The sequence below is a fragment of the Manis pentadactyla genome, chromosome 10 (genome assembly GCF_030020395.1).
Source record: "Manis pentadactyla isolate mManPen7 chromosome 10, mManPen7.hap1, whole genome shotgun sequence".
NCBI lineage: Eukaryota > Metazoa > Chordata > Mammalia > Pholidota > Manidae > Manis > Manis pentadactyla.
In genome coordinates this window covers 5642014-5655467 of record NC_080028.1, presented here as the reverse complement: position 1 = coordinate 5655467, position 13454 = coordinate 5642014, and the positions used below count along the sequence as shown (strand labels likewise).

Below are 13454 nucleotides of genomic sequence, written 5' to 3'. Positions count from 1 at the left end.
GGAGATTTTAGCTTCCAGACCAGCTCAGGTATCACCTCCAGCTGGAAGCTGAGCCAGGGCCTTCTGCGGTTCCAGCCCCTCTGCTGCCCCATCACTGCCTGGCCAAATCTGTCTCCCCCATCAGTCTGGGGTCCCCTGTCTTGGAATCAGGCCTCGTTCATCCCTGTGGCCCCAGCACTGAGCTCGGAACTGGTACATGGCAGGTGGTCAGAATGCACTGTATTGAATGAATGAAAGAACGAATGAATAAATAAGTGAATGAACAAATGAATGAACGAATCAATGAATGCAGAGGGAGGAGGAATGCAGTGGTCATCTTTGGACTCCCTGCCCACCCAGCTCTGACCTGCTGGGATTCTAACATGCTCCCTCCTGTGCCGTGATGGGGAGAGGCTGGCTTGGCACTGCCCCCCAAGCCCCCCAGCTGTGTGGATTGAGCGTGCTAACGCTCTCTGCACATTAGCATGCTGAACCCACGTCTCTTGTAAGGTGTTAATTAAATTTCTTCGAAGTATATTGTCTGAAAAAAAAAAAAAGGATAATTAGAAAGATGTCTTTAAAAGTATTTATGTAACTGATATGGTACCGCTTTTGGTTTGCCGCATAATTAGATTTAAACACAACTCCTCGAGCGGCATACTCATTTGAAGAGAGCTGCTCGCTGAAATGTCATTGTGTTGTTTTTAAGAATTTGGAGCCTGGCAAAATCATTCAGCTGAGGAGGTAGGCAGGCTGGTTGGGGAGCGCTGGCCCCCGAGCGAGAGCTGGGCTCGTGTCCTGCCATCTGGCCCCTTCCCTGGGACCCTGGGGCCGCTGCTCAGTGTCCTCAATGGTGAAACGAGAGGGCTAGGATGGGGTCCAGGAACCAAGAATTTACATTTGTGCAGCTTTTAAAAATTTTCTGATACTTTCCTGATAATGAGCGTGGTAGCTCCATTTTACAGACAAGCGAACCAAGGCTGAGCGTTTTGCTTTAAGGTCACATGTCGGTTGTAAGTGGCAGAGCTGGGATTTGAAGTGTGGTCTTCTGAGTCCAGGACTGCTTCCCTACACATCCCTGGAAAGCCCTTGTTCTAGGAGTGACTGGACCCCCTCATCATTTTGGAAAGTTGCTGCCTGTCTTCAGCGCCTTTATTCGCACGCTCCTGTGCCATCTCCCCTTTCGCGTGTGGCTGTCCTTGGTTTCTGCTCTGCACAGCACTGGGGAGCCAGTCCTTTCAACTGGACCATGGACTTTAGTCCATGCACTCTACAAGGGTGTGAGAACTGGCTTTGGGGAGTGAAAAAAAATCATACTCTTCTTTTTATAAAGCACAGATAGACATACAGCACATGAACAGATACACAGCACATCTGTGGTGTCAAAATTTCATGGAAGAGGGGCAAGGAGGGAAAAAACATCTAAAAAGGCCCTCAGGGGTGACAGTGAAAGAGGGGTTAAGAGGCCTGCTGTAGCCAAGTGGCAGGATCGTGGAAGGGATCCCACCAGCTGCCAGGCACCGTCGCCCTCCTTCGTTACCTCCTGGGGTTCCCATGTCCCAGAGGAGAAACTGAGGCTCAGGGGAAAAGACGTTTTGCCTGCTAGTGGGTGAGAGAGTCAGGATTAGGGCCTGGGAGGGCCCGCTGGGTTCTGTTCGGGCTGGACCTGCTCTGAGTTGCTGGGCTGCCTGTCCGGATGCCTGGGGTCCCGTGACCGCAGCCTTCTCTCCCCGCAGGGTGGACCCAGTGCCCCACGATGCCCCTAAGCCGCCTGGCTACACACGCTTTGTCTGCGTGTCCGACACCCACTCCAGGACGGACCCCATCCAGATGCCCTACGGCGACGTGCTGATCCACGCCGGGGACTTCACGGAGCTGGGGCTCCCGAGCGAGGTGAAGAAGTTCAATGAGTGGCTTGGTAGGTGCTGGCCTTCCTCCCTGCCCTGACCAGGCCCCTCCCCTGCCTTGTCTGCCTGCCCACCTCCTGGGAAGCTTTCCCTGACCTCTCGGACTGGGTCACACCCGGTCACTCACCGTCACGCCTCGGACACCTGCCCCGGCACTTGTCTTGGCTACGACTCACGTGTGCGTGTTTTGGCCTGGGAGCTCCACTCCCAAAGGGATTTTGCACGTCCAGCCCTCAGTGCCTGTCATAGGTAGGTGCTTGATGGCTAATTGATGGGTGCATGAGTGAACAACTGGCAAATGAGTGAATGGCTCTCTGGGAACAGTGGTGCCCGGGCATGCACTCAGCTAGACAGATCGGTCAGGCCACCCGCCACTGAGACAGCTTCCCCAAGGTGGGGGCCCACCAGGCCTCCGTGGCCCCCAGCAGGGGCGCAGGGGCAGATGCGGGCTCCTCTCATGGCCGGCTGTGAGTGGAGGCAAGGGGCCCTCTCCCATGTGACGGGCGGTGGTGCGCAACGATTTATAAGCACGCAGCATTTGTCTTTGGCTTTTACTTTCTCCTAAATAAACAGACACACCTGGGGCACCCCCTGGGAAAAGCAGCCTGCCTGGAATCCAGAGAAACCTCATAGCCAGTGGTCTCTGCCACAGCTCCAGGGACAGATAGACGGCCCCCGGGTGGCCTGGCGTGCAGGCCTATTGTGGGTGTGGGGTCACACGGCTGGCCGGCTGGCTGCCAGATGTCCAGCTCCCCGGGAGCTGCTGGAGCCAGGGGCCAGGGGCCAGGCAGGGTAGCTGCAGGGAGCGGAGGCCCGGCTTTACCAGCTGAGACAAATATTTACAAGCAAGGCCTTCCCCTCCGCTCGGCAGGCTCTGAGCGTTAAGTATTGATTTTTCAAACAGTAAGTTCTAATCAAGGGCCCCGAGGGCTGGGGTAGGCTCTGCCCCCTGCAGGGTGGGTCTGCCCCAGGCTTCTTCCTAGCCCATGCCACCCGCTGGGAGGGCATCCTCCCCCAGGCTGGCTTCCTATTGCCCTGCTGTGGGTCTCAAAAGATGTGAGGCTCCACGGTGCTGGGCCAAGGGTCCATGTCCCAGGCCGATCACAGGAGTCGCTGTCAGCCGGGCCCCTACTGGGGGCCAGGTGCAGCGAGATAGGCCCCTTCCTGCCACTGCCTAGTTGAACTTTGGGAACAGCTGTTTGGGGCAGATTCTGTTTTCATCTCAGTTAGTAGAGATGTCACTGCCTCCACCCCAACCCCCCACTTCTCACCCTCCACTGAGGTTCTGAGGGGTGGATACTGTTTCTGATGTGACCCTGGCCCAGGACATGCTCCGTCAGGCGAATGACATGAACCACATGTTGGCATGGGCAGTGGGGGTGGGTGCCACCTGCTGTGGCAACGCAGAGCAAGGAGGATGCTGGCTTTGTCCCAGGCAGGGGAGGCTCCTGGGAGGAGCTGGCCTTGGGCTGGGCCTTGACCAGGTTTGTGTAGGGAAGGGAGTTGGTCCAGGCCTAGGGGACAACTGAGGCCAAAGGTTGCCGGTTTATATTTGAGAGGAGTCACGATGTGTTATAGCCGGAAAAAGGGGGTTTGGAGAATGAGAGGGTGACAGGGCTGGGCCTGACCATAGCTTCGAAGATTTGGGGAACCAGGTGGCTGGGAGGGCCAGCACAAGGAGATGTGTATTTTGGAAATACCTTTCCCTGTGCCTCTTAACAGAAGTCTGAACAATGTGCCGTGGGGACTTGGGGGCCTTCTTCCTAATTTGCACTTGGAGTTGGATTCATTTATTTGCCTGGGTTATAGCAGGTTGAAGTGTGAACTTACAAAGGGACCTTCCTTTGACCAAAGGTTCCTTTCCCCAGCCTCTCTCCTTTGCTGCCTTGAAGTGTTTGCAGATGTCAGTGCTTGTCACGCAAGTGAGGGGGGGTGGGGGCTTCAGACGGAAGGAGGGGAGCCCCCCTGCCCCTTGCCTGAGCAGCAGGGGATTTACATGGGCTTCCTAAACTTGCCCAGTGCACAAAGTGAGGGCCCCTCTGGGCGCTGGCGGTGCGGGTCCGCAAGAAGGTGGTGGTCGTGGTGGAGAGGTGCGTCATGAGGTACACGGAGCTGCGTCCGGACAGCCGGGCTTTTACAGAGGCCTGGAGTTCAGGGAGCGTCAATGTGGGCTGGGTGCTGTTCGGTGCCCTTCGTGTACATTATTAAACCGTTTAATTCTCCTGCCGCAGGCAGGTCCTGTTGCCACCCCCTTTTTACAGGGGACAAAACGGAGGCCCAGCGAGGTGAAGTGACTTGCCCGGGTCCCACAGCGAGTAAGTGGCAGAGCTGAGAGTGGAACCCAGGCGGCTGGACTCTGAGCCAGCCTTTGGCGTCTCCTCAGTTTCTCCTCTCCTGCTCTTGGTACCTGCCCGACCGAGCGTGAAGGCGTGGACTGCACTGTTTGGGGCCAGACATCCTGCGACTGCGTCCCGTCTGGGGGACTGCAGTGGCCACGTGACCGCTCAGCTCCGGGGCCTCATTTTAAATGGGGGTGGCTGGTCCCCCCTTGCCTCTTTAGAGGTAGGTTGTTTGAGGCTCCATTGGGATGGAGAGGTGATCAAGTTTTACAAACTGTAAAGTCCTGTGTAAACGTTATTATTGATCTCATGAACTGGCGTTTGCCACGCACTGGGCAGGTAGGGGACCTGGGTCAGTCCCACAGGAGAGGAGACGGCTGACCTGGCCCCCGGGAGAAGCAGTAGAGCGGCTTATACGCAAAAGGGAGTGGAGTTTCTGTGAAATGTTGATGCATGATCTCAGCTCTGTGCGCAGTTCACATACACGCACACATTCACATGCACAGAGGAGAGAATGAGGGAAACATTTCATTCATCCTCTCAGCATACCTCACCGAGAACCCACGCGCCCAGGTGCTAGGGTGACTTGGGAGTGAGGGACAAGATCTCCTCCGTTTCAGTTATGGGGACACAGTGGATCCTTAGAGTCACAGAAGCAGTAAAAGGACATTAGAGTGGATGAAGCACTGGCTCAGGGGACCTGCTGGCAGCTGGTGTCCATTTGTCTGGGTGGTCATGGAAGGCCTCCCTGAGGAGGTGACCTGGACAGGGCGTGAAGGGTGAGGAGGAGGCAGATGTAGGAGGAACATTCCAGGCAGAGGGCACAGTGGCTGCAAAGGCCCTGAGGCGGGAGCAGAGAGGTGTGAGTCGAGGAGCGTTCAGGAGGTGGGCGGGTGCCCGTCCACATGCACCCTGTGGCCAGGGACAGGAGTGTGGTGAAGCCTCCCCGCCCCACTGGCAGCTTTGGTCCCTCCTCCCTCTGGGCACCCAGAGCTTCCTGTCCGTGCCCAGAGGCAGCCCTCACCTCAAGGCAGGGAATTAGTTGTGCCTTCATGTCTCCCGGCCTCCCCTCAACCGCCAGCCCCTGGAGGGCAGGGTAGAGCCTCAGCCTCAGTGCCAGCCAGTGCTTGGCCCAGGGAGGCCCTGGACAGAGCCATGGGCTTGGGACCCACAGGAGGATAGAGGCACACTGGTGCACTGTGAGCTGTCACTGCGTTCCCAGCAGGGCTGTTGGGAGGGACCGTAAGCGGGCGCTTTGGGGAGGGGGGGCTTTGATGCAGTTGAGCTGTGGCTGTTGCAGCACGGAACTTGGGGAGGGTCTGGGAAGGCTCGGGTGGAGGCTGAGCCGGGGTCTCCAGGATGAGGCGAGGTGCTGAAGCCAGCAGGTGCTGTGGACCTCACCAAGGGGGCCAGGAGTTCCAGGTGGGCATGTGGCCCCACCTGCCACCCCGTGGAGAGCAGGGGTGCCGAGGGCAGGAGGAGAGACTGGGCGCCCAGCAGCCCACCTCCCAGTAAGCAGCTGCACAGCCTGCAGCTGACCCTGGAGGCCCCCAGCCCGCATCCCCCCCAAGGCAAGGACGCCGGGCTGCTGGCTCTGAGTGACAGCCACGCCCTCGAGAACTGTCCGCTCCTGAGCTGGGATCTGCAAGATGCCATCAAGCCGGCTGTCTGGGACTGGCAGGGGCCAGGCCGGCCTCCCACCCCGCGCCGAGGGCCTCTGCAGCCCTCGCTGCCACCCCCCGCTCCCCTGCACGGCCCTCAGGGGGGCAGCCTGGAGGCCCCAGGCAGGCCTGCTCTCGCCCGGCTCCCTGCTGCCTGGACGCCGGCCCCTCTGACCTGGGCTTGCCTCCCCAGTCTCCAGGCCGCCTCCCTCGTGCTCTTCTTCTGCTTCCTCTGCTCCAGGGTTTCTCCTGCCAGGGCCAACCTGGGGTCTCTCAACCACCTTCTTTCCAGACGATAACCACTCACAGACCCCAATTCTTGCTCCCACCCAAACCCTCAGATGTCTGAGATCCAGCGGGATTCAGGCCTCTCGGCCTCCTCCTGGCTGTCCACCAGGATTTCAGACTTGTTTTGCCCCACACCTCTGACCCGTCCCCATAGGCCCTGCAGCCCTCCATGTGGCTCTCCCAGCCACAGCTGCCATTTGTTGTTGTTCTGACCCCACTGTTGTCTGTCCTGCTCAATTATCCCCTCCACTCACTTGTACCACCTGCCCAGCTGCTGTGGCACCCAAGGGGGCCTGCCTGCCAGGCTCCCATTCCTCCGGCAGGATCCCAGGAGCCTCTCGAGGGTCTAGACATGGTCCTCAGTCCACGGAGGGGTGGCCGGTGTTCGTGGAGTAGACGTGGGGAGGTCCCTAAGGCACATGATGAGCCAGTTAATTAAGTGGTACCACCCTGCAGAATCGGGCAGGGGAGGCAGATGAGGGCCCGGTAATGGAGTATTTAGAAGTTATAATTAACTTTTTACTGGCGTCCTAGCATAAAACGATATATAAGACAATATAAAAGGGGTCCAAGGATTTAGTTAAATAGAGCTACGTCTTTTGCAAGTAAACCCTTAATTAAAATCTGTGAGGGAGGCAGGGAGAGAAAGGGGAATGGAGGGATCATTCCCAGGTGGTTTCTTTGGTTCGCGTCTCGTTTGCCACAGTGCGGAGGGCCCGGGGCCGTGGGGTCCGGCGGCAGAGCCAGGCTGCACACGGTGCTTTTGCTGTTGGAGATGCAACTCAGGAGCGTGTGGAATGGGCTGCAGGGGCAGGTGGGGGCTCAGAAAGGAGCGGCGGCCTCGCCCTCCCCACGTGGGAAGCAGGGGGCTGCTCCCAGGCCCAGAAGTGGGGGTGATTTGTGAGAAACGATGGTGTTCAGATGCAGCTGGGGGCTGATTACCCCCTCAGCCCCTTTTCTACCTGAAGGCAGCCATGTCCTGAGTTCAGATGTAGCCATTCCCTTCTTGCCTTCCCCTGGGGGAGGGGACCTCTCTCAGCTCCCCACGGCTCTGTCCCCTGCAGCTGGGGCAAGCCCCTGCCTTTGTCTTACTTCTTTTATTTTTTGAGGTCTGCCCTTCCTGCCTCCTCTCACTGAACATTTCTCGCCTGGGTGTGGGTAGGCTTGCCACACATGGCCCACCACCTCTCTCTCATTTTCTTTGTGTTACATTCAGTACTTGCCACGTGGCCATTCTTCTGACAGTTGCTATGGAATGTGCCACAGTGGGCATTCCACGTTTTATGGGCCAGGCCCTGGAGACAGTACCGGGGGGCTCTCTGGCGTAGGGCCCCTGGGCTTGTTGCCGGTCTGTGAAGGCCCGCTCTGGGGCCCACTGGGTTTCCCCAGGCATGGCTGGCTCGCTGTCCCAGGAGGCAGAGCTGCTCCGTGGGCAGCGTGGCAGTGGGACGGAGTTCTGGGAATGGCTGTGGTAGCAGGGGTGAGGACGGTGTAGAGCTCAGGCTGGGTGGGCAGGTCTGGTCTGCTGGGCCTCACCGCCCCCCTGACCCCCACCACGGTCGGCACTCACAGCGCAGGGGCAGAGCTCTGATGCTGGGGGTTCCTGGGGCCACTTGTGGCCCTGTCCCCACACCTTGCCAGGTGACCTTGCTTCTCCCCCGCTGAGCACCCACATCCGAAAGATGCAACTCTTAGATGTGTGCTGACTAAGCCCCTTCTTAGCACTCCTGCTGGGCCTTCCAGGGAGGTGGCCCCCCACTGCCCATTCACTCTCCTCCGGGCCTCTGAGGCCTGGTGTGGGCTAGGTGGGGGTCTGCCTCCTCTGCTGGGCTGACGGCAGGAGGACAGGGAGGGGTCCACACTCACCCCTACAACACATGTCTTGGGGGGCTGCCCATTCACTGGCTTGGTGTTGGAGGTTCAGGAATGACCAGCACAGGTGAGGCCCCTGCCCAAGGGGCCCCAGGACAAAGGCAGAGAGGGGTGGTGAACATCCGGTGAAGTATGTAGGCAAGATCATTGCAGATGATTGGGTCAGGAATCAGCTCAGAGAACAGGGCGAGGGGGTAGTGACCGGGGCAAGGGCTTTCCTGACATTGGGTGGCCTGGAAATCACCCCCCGAGGGGTCCTGAGATGAAGAGGGCCAAATTGTCTGGGTGCAGCTGGAGGCCAGCAGGACTGAGCCCCATGATCGCGGAGGCAAGGGTGGAGGCCTGGAGGGCGTGGATTTTATTCCAAGTGTTAAAGAGGCCACTGGAGGTGTGGGCAGCAAAGGGACGTGGTCTGACTGAGAGTTTTTAAAGACCCCCTTTGGATGCTGGGTGAAGAATGGCTGCTGCAACCAGGGAGGATGCTGGGGCACTGGGAGAGGCTGGCACAGGTGTCTGGGAAAGGTGAGGGGAGCTGGACTGGGCCTGGAGGTGGCTTGGGCGGCTGAGAGTTCTCAGCTTAGTTCGGAGGTGAAATGGTCAGGATTTGCTAACTGGAGGCACAGGGTGAAGGATGAGGGCATGGCTACCCTGGTACCCATGGAACCCAGCTGGCCTGGCACGAGTGGGCATTCAAGTATTTGTTAAGTAAAGGAGAAAGAGAAAAGAAAAATTTTAAGATGTGGTCACTTTAATCAAAATGTCCAACCATTTTTTTTAAGGTCTTACACTGAGTATCACTGACTGTGTGTGGTTCCCTGACATGGATTCTGGTTCATTTGTCCTCAGTTAGACACAATGGCCTGACTCAGACATTTTCAGAAACTTGTTGTTAATCTTGCAGATTCAAAACTGAATATTTAATACAAATTTTTTTTGACTCAGGGCCTCATATCATTTCTGGCCCTGTTCCCTCGGAAGCTGGTTGGTGTCTGGGGACTTTGGTCGTGTGTAGTCACAGATGCCAGCGTGGCTGATAAACAAGTGGTTGCCCAGGACCTGAGACTGATGCTCAGATAAAAAGAAAATGGGTGAATAGAGCAGCAGAGTTTGGGTATTCATTTAAGAAATTAATTTTCTATATTTCTCATAAAAAAATCCTCACAAAGCCAAAGTGTGTTGGAAGGGCTGAAAAGAAGAATATTAACTTCTAATAAAGATGAAAAATCTAGAATTCTAAGTTGTAGTCAAGCGATTTCGGCCAGCCATAATTACAGTATTTTCATGTTAATGCATAAACCCCTTGAAAGGTGTGCTTAAGTGCTAATTATCTATTTACAGCAGAATGGCTTTGGAAATGAAATGAGACCCACTGGTGTGTGTGTGTGTGTGTGTGTGTGTGTGTGTGTGTGTGTGTGTGTGTGTGTATTTCAAGCATGTTTCGCAGTGTTTTTTTTTTAATAGACCATCATCCTAAAAATCTCTGCCTTAAATAAAAAACAAAAGATATTTTTTAATGTTTAAACAAGGTAGATGCATTTCTCTGAAAGGTCTGGTCTCTCTGAAAGCTCTTCCTTGTTTATTTTGTGTATTTTGTTCCTTGTTTGGATTTTTTGCTTGCTTACTTATATTTCATCTTGTGCCAAAGGATTCGAGATGGTTTATAAAAACAGTAAGAATAGTAGAATGGTAGAGTATTGATGATAAAATAAAAGCCGAGATTTAAAAAAAAGAGAAATTGTTGTAGCTCAGGGGGAGAGCCTAGAATATCAGCATTCAGGGCTGCATGGGCTGAGCTTCCTGGGTGCCAAAGTGAAAAGGGAGATGCGTTTTGCACGTGGCTCTGTTTTGGGGGAGGAAATGTGCCGGCCCCTCTGATTGGTCCACCCCCTGCAGCATGTTGGATGCCCATTTCATTCATCTGTATCTTGAGGACCAGACTTGTGCCCCCATCATTTGTGTGTAGAAGGACCTTGGTAAAGATTTTTGTATTTGAATAATAACAATGACTATTTGTTTAGTGTTTCCCAGTTATGTAAAACATGTCCATTTCTGTCATTCATTTTGTGCTTTCTCACCTCCTGCCCGCCTTCTTTTGGATTGATTGAAGTTTCTTTTTTTCCTCTCTACTGGCTTGGAAATTCTACATTCTTTTTTGATTTGTTTAGTGATTACTCATAAATTTTTAATAAACATATCTGATTTAACTCAGTTCAAAATTAATCAACATCTCCCTTCTTCCCTGAAGATCTCTGGAATGCACCCACCCTGTCCCCTCTTCCATACCTTTGCTGTCTGGTGTCTCACTTCTGACTTGTTGACAGCCCTGCCCTGAAGTTGTCACCATTATCATTATCGTTATCATTTGCTTTCCAGTTTGCACTTGGTTATTTACTTACCAGACGTTTGCTGAGCACTTGCTTTGTGCTGGGCATGATTCTGGGCACTGGGGATGTGGTGGTGAGCAAACAGAAGGCAGCCATGGATACACAGAGCTACCGTGTGTCAGGGGAATCAGGACAAGGGGACAAGGTGGGATCCTCTGATGAGGTGACATTTGAGCAAAGAACTGAGTGGAGGGAGCCAGCCATGCTCATGTCAGAGGAGGTGTTCTGGGCAGAGGCGGCTGTTGAGAGTCAGGAGTATTGGTGGCACATTTGAGAACTAGCAAGGAGGCACGTGGAGAGCCTGAGGGGCATGTGGGAGAAGCAGCGGCTGGTTGGGGGACAGGGACCAAATAGTGAAGGAAGGTCGGTGGCTTCTTGTAGGAACAGCACTTGAGAGGGACCTTGGCATTCAGCAGTGTTTGGGCAAGTGAAGTGGGTGCAGGCCTTCCACCTCAAAGGGGCAGGCTAACCAAGGGCCTGAGGCTGGAGCTCCTACTTGCCATTGATTTGCAGTCATTCATTCATTCATTCAACAAACATTTATTGAACACCTTCCTTGTTCTAGACCCTGTGCTAGATGCTGAGGAAAACAAGCAAGACTCCTACTCCAGACACATACAGACAAGAAAATGCAAAGACACGATGGAGATGGTGCAGTGGTGGCCTGTGACCAAGTTAGATCCGTCCAGGTTTAACTCCCAGCTCACTTGCCTCCCAGGTGTGAGACCAACAGCAGGTGACTTACCTGCCTGGGGGCTCAGGTTCCTCATCTGAACAATGGAGGATGGTGTCGCCTTCCTCCCAAGCTGGCGGTTATGTGGAGGAGAGATGAGGGGTTAAAAACAACACCGTGATCCTTCCTCTTTGCCCTGAGGGGCATCTTCACTTGTTAGTGTTCAGTCACGGCTGCGGAACAGTCAAAGGAAATTGTTGGTTGGTAGAGAAATAGCTGGTTGGTCGTTCAAGAGTTGGGGAAGCAAGATTTTCTTACTGGTATATGGTTCTTTCCTTTTCTTCTCACATGGAGAGATGTGTTCAGATAGGAAATAAGCCTGTGGATTTTTTAAAATGTCATTTTCATGCAGAACTTCATTCCAAAACAGGAATAGTCAACAGCCAGAAAATCCCGGCTAGCACAGAATTGAAATATTCTGCCCCCGTGTGCACACACACTTCGGAAATGTCTGGAAGATCCCACCGTTTCCCTGTACACACTGCCTTCCTCCGCTGGCCTCCTGTGCCTGACTCAGCGTAGATTTTGTCAGAAGCTCTGCGTCTAGTTTGGTTTGAAGATTGTGATCACCACTTATGGGGCAGAAACTGCCCTGTCCTACTGTCTTTGTCATTGTTACGGAGCTGCCCCTGCCCGTGGAGTGTCTTCCCACCTGGTTTCTCACTTGATGCTCACAGCCAGCCCTTTTCAGGCTTCAGGTGCAGATGACTCCCCTTCTATTAGCAAATCCCTCCTTTCCAAGACTGTTTAGGTACTTGTGGTCAGGAGTAACACTTTATAGCTTCAGGGCCAACTAAATAAAGTCATGTTTAAGTTGCCTGTGGTATATGAGAACTTGTCCAACATCCTACATTTCATATGCAAGAAACATGTTTTGCTATAAAGTCTTGTTTCCAGGTTGTATGGGAGCTTAGCAACAATAATGACTTCCTCTGGATGGTACTTTACAGTTTAAAGGTGCTTTCACGTTGTTCGCTCACTTCTCCTTTGCAACAAGTAGCCTAGGTGCTGAGTAATCTTGTCCCCACCTTACAGATGAGGAGACTGAGACCCAGGGCAGGCACATGGTTTCCTGGACATCACCTGGGTCCTGGCTGTCAGATGTCTTCCCAGAGATATCTTCCCTGGACTGATCCTCTCACCCCCCCTGACCCTCCCTGTCCAGCTCACTAGCTTTATTTTTCCATACCCATTATCCCCACCTGACCTGGTACTTAATTGTTGATTCTTTTAGTGCCGACATCTCATGAAGGTCCGTTTCTTGAAGGCAGGGATCTTGTCTGTCCTGTGTGCCTCTGTATCTTCAGAACCATGGACAGCACCCAGTAGGCAACCCAAACAGTCACATTCTTACAGGACACAAGAGCCAGAGGACAGGATGCAGCCTTTGGAGCAGGCAGGGCCCAGCCCCAGCCCTGCCCAGCCACATGCCTGCTGGGCAGCCTTAAGACAGTCATTACTCTCTTGTGCCTCAGTGTATTCATGCACAAAGTGGGGGCAACATGCTTTCTTTGTACGGCTGCTGGGAGGATCGAATAAGACTGCAGTTGGGATCTGCCTAAGCACGTGGGTCTGGAGAGACTCCTCAGGTTTGGATCCTGTCTCCATCTGGCCTTCGGCACATTGTGTCCTCTCCCCAAGCCTCAGTTTTCTCATCTGTAAAAGAGGGCTGATATCAGGAGGGCTCAAAGAGGTGGGGGTGGTCTGAGTTCAGCACAGGGCCTGGCATGGGATAAACACATAATAAATGCAGCTACTGGTTTCGTTGCAGATAATTGATGAAAGCACCTTTGTGATGATGCCGAGCACAAAGGAGACGCTCAGTGGATGGTAGCTTTAATTACTATTGTTAATATTACCCAAGGATGCTTGCCTTAAAAAAAAAAATGAGGTATTTAAAAGTTAGGATTCAGTTCTTTGAAATTTGTTTTAAAGAAAAGCAGATTTTTAAAAAGTGTATAGGTTTGTTTCTTTGATTTCTCTTAAGAAGAAGAAGAATTTCACACCTTTCTGAGTGTGCATGATGCAAATGAAGATTTCAGAGCTTGCAGAAGGCCGACTGGAGCTAATTCTGGGCTGGTTTGACAGCCACGACACTGAAAGGGAAGCATCGAGTTGACAAAGTGGGGCTTTCTTTGGTAATGTCCCACCCTCTCAAAATAGTCACTTTTGAGACTAACATTTGTCATTCTGGTGTTCAGAAGTTCTTGGTTATCCATCCAACCACGTCCCTTCCCCCTTAACGCTCTTCCTTGGTTTCCTGCTGTGTCCTGGGGAGGTCCAGGCGTTTG

At 53.7% G+C, this 13454-nt stretch overlaps 1 protein-coding gene across 1 annotated transcript in view; it reads left to right on the top strand.

Annotated features, from left to right (window-relative positions):
• The window catches only part of MPPED1 (metallophosphoesterase domain containing 1), a 68508-nt gene that overhangs the window by 18214 nt on the left and 36840 nt on the right, over window positions 1-13454 (top strand). The window contains exon 3 of the mRNA XM_036931492.2: window positions 1716-1897. Coding sequence (XP_036787387.1) covers window positions 1716-1897 — 182 coding nt within the window. The remainder of the gene's footprint in view (window positions 1-1715; window positions 1898-13454) is intronic.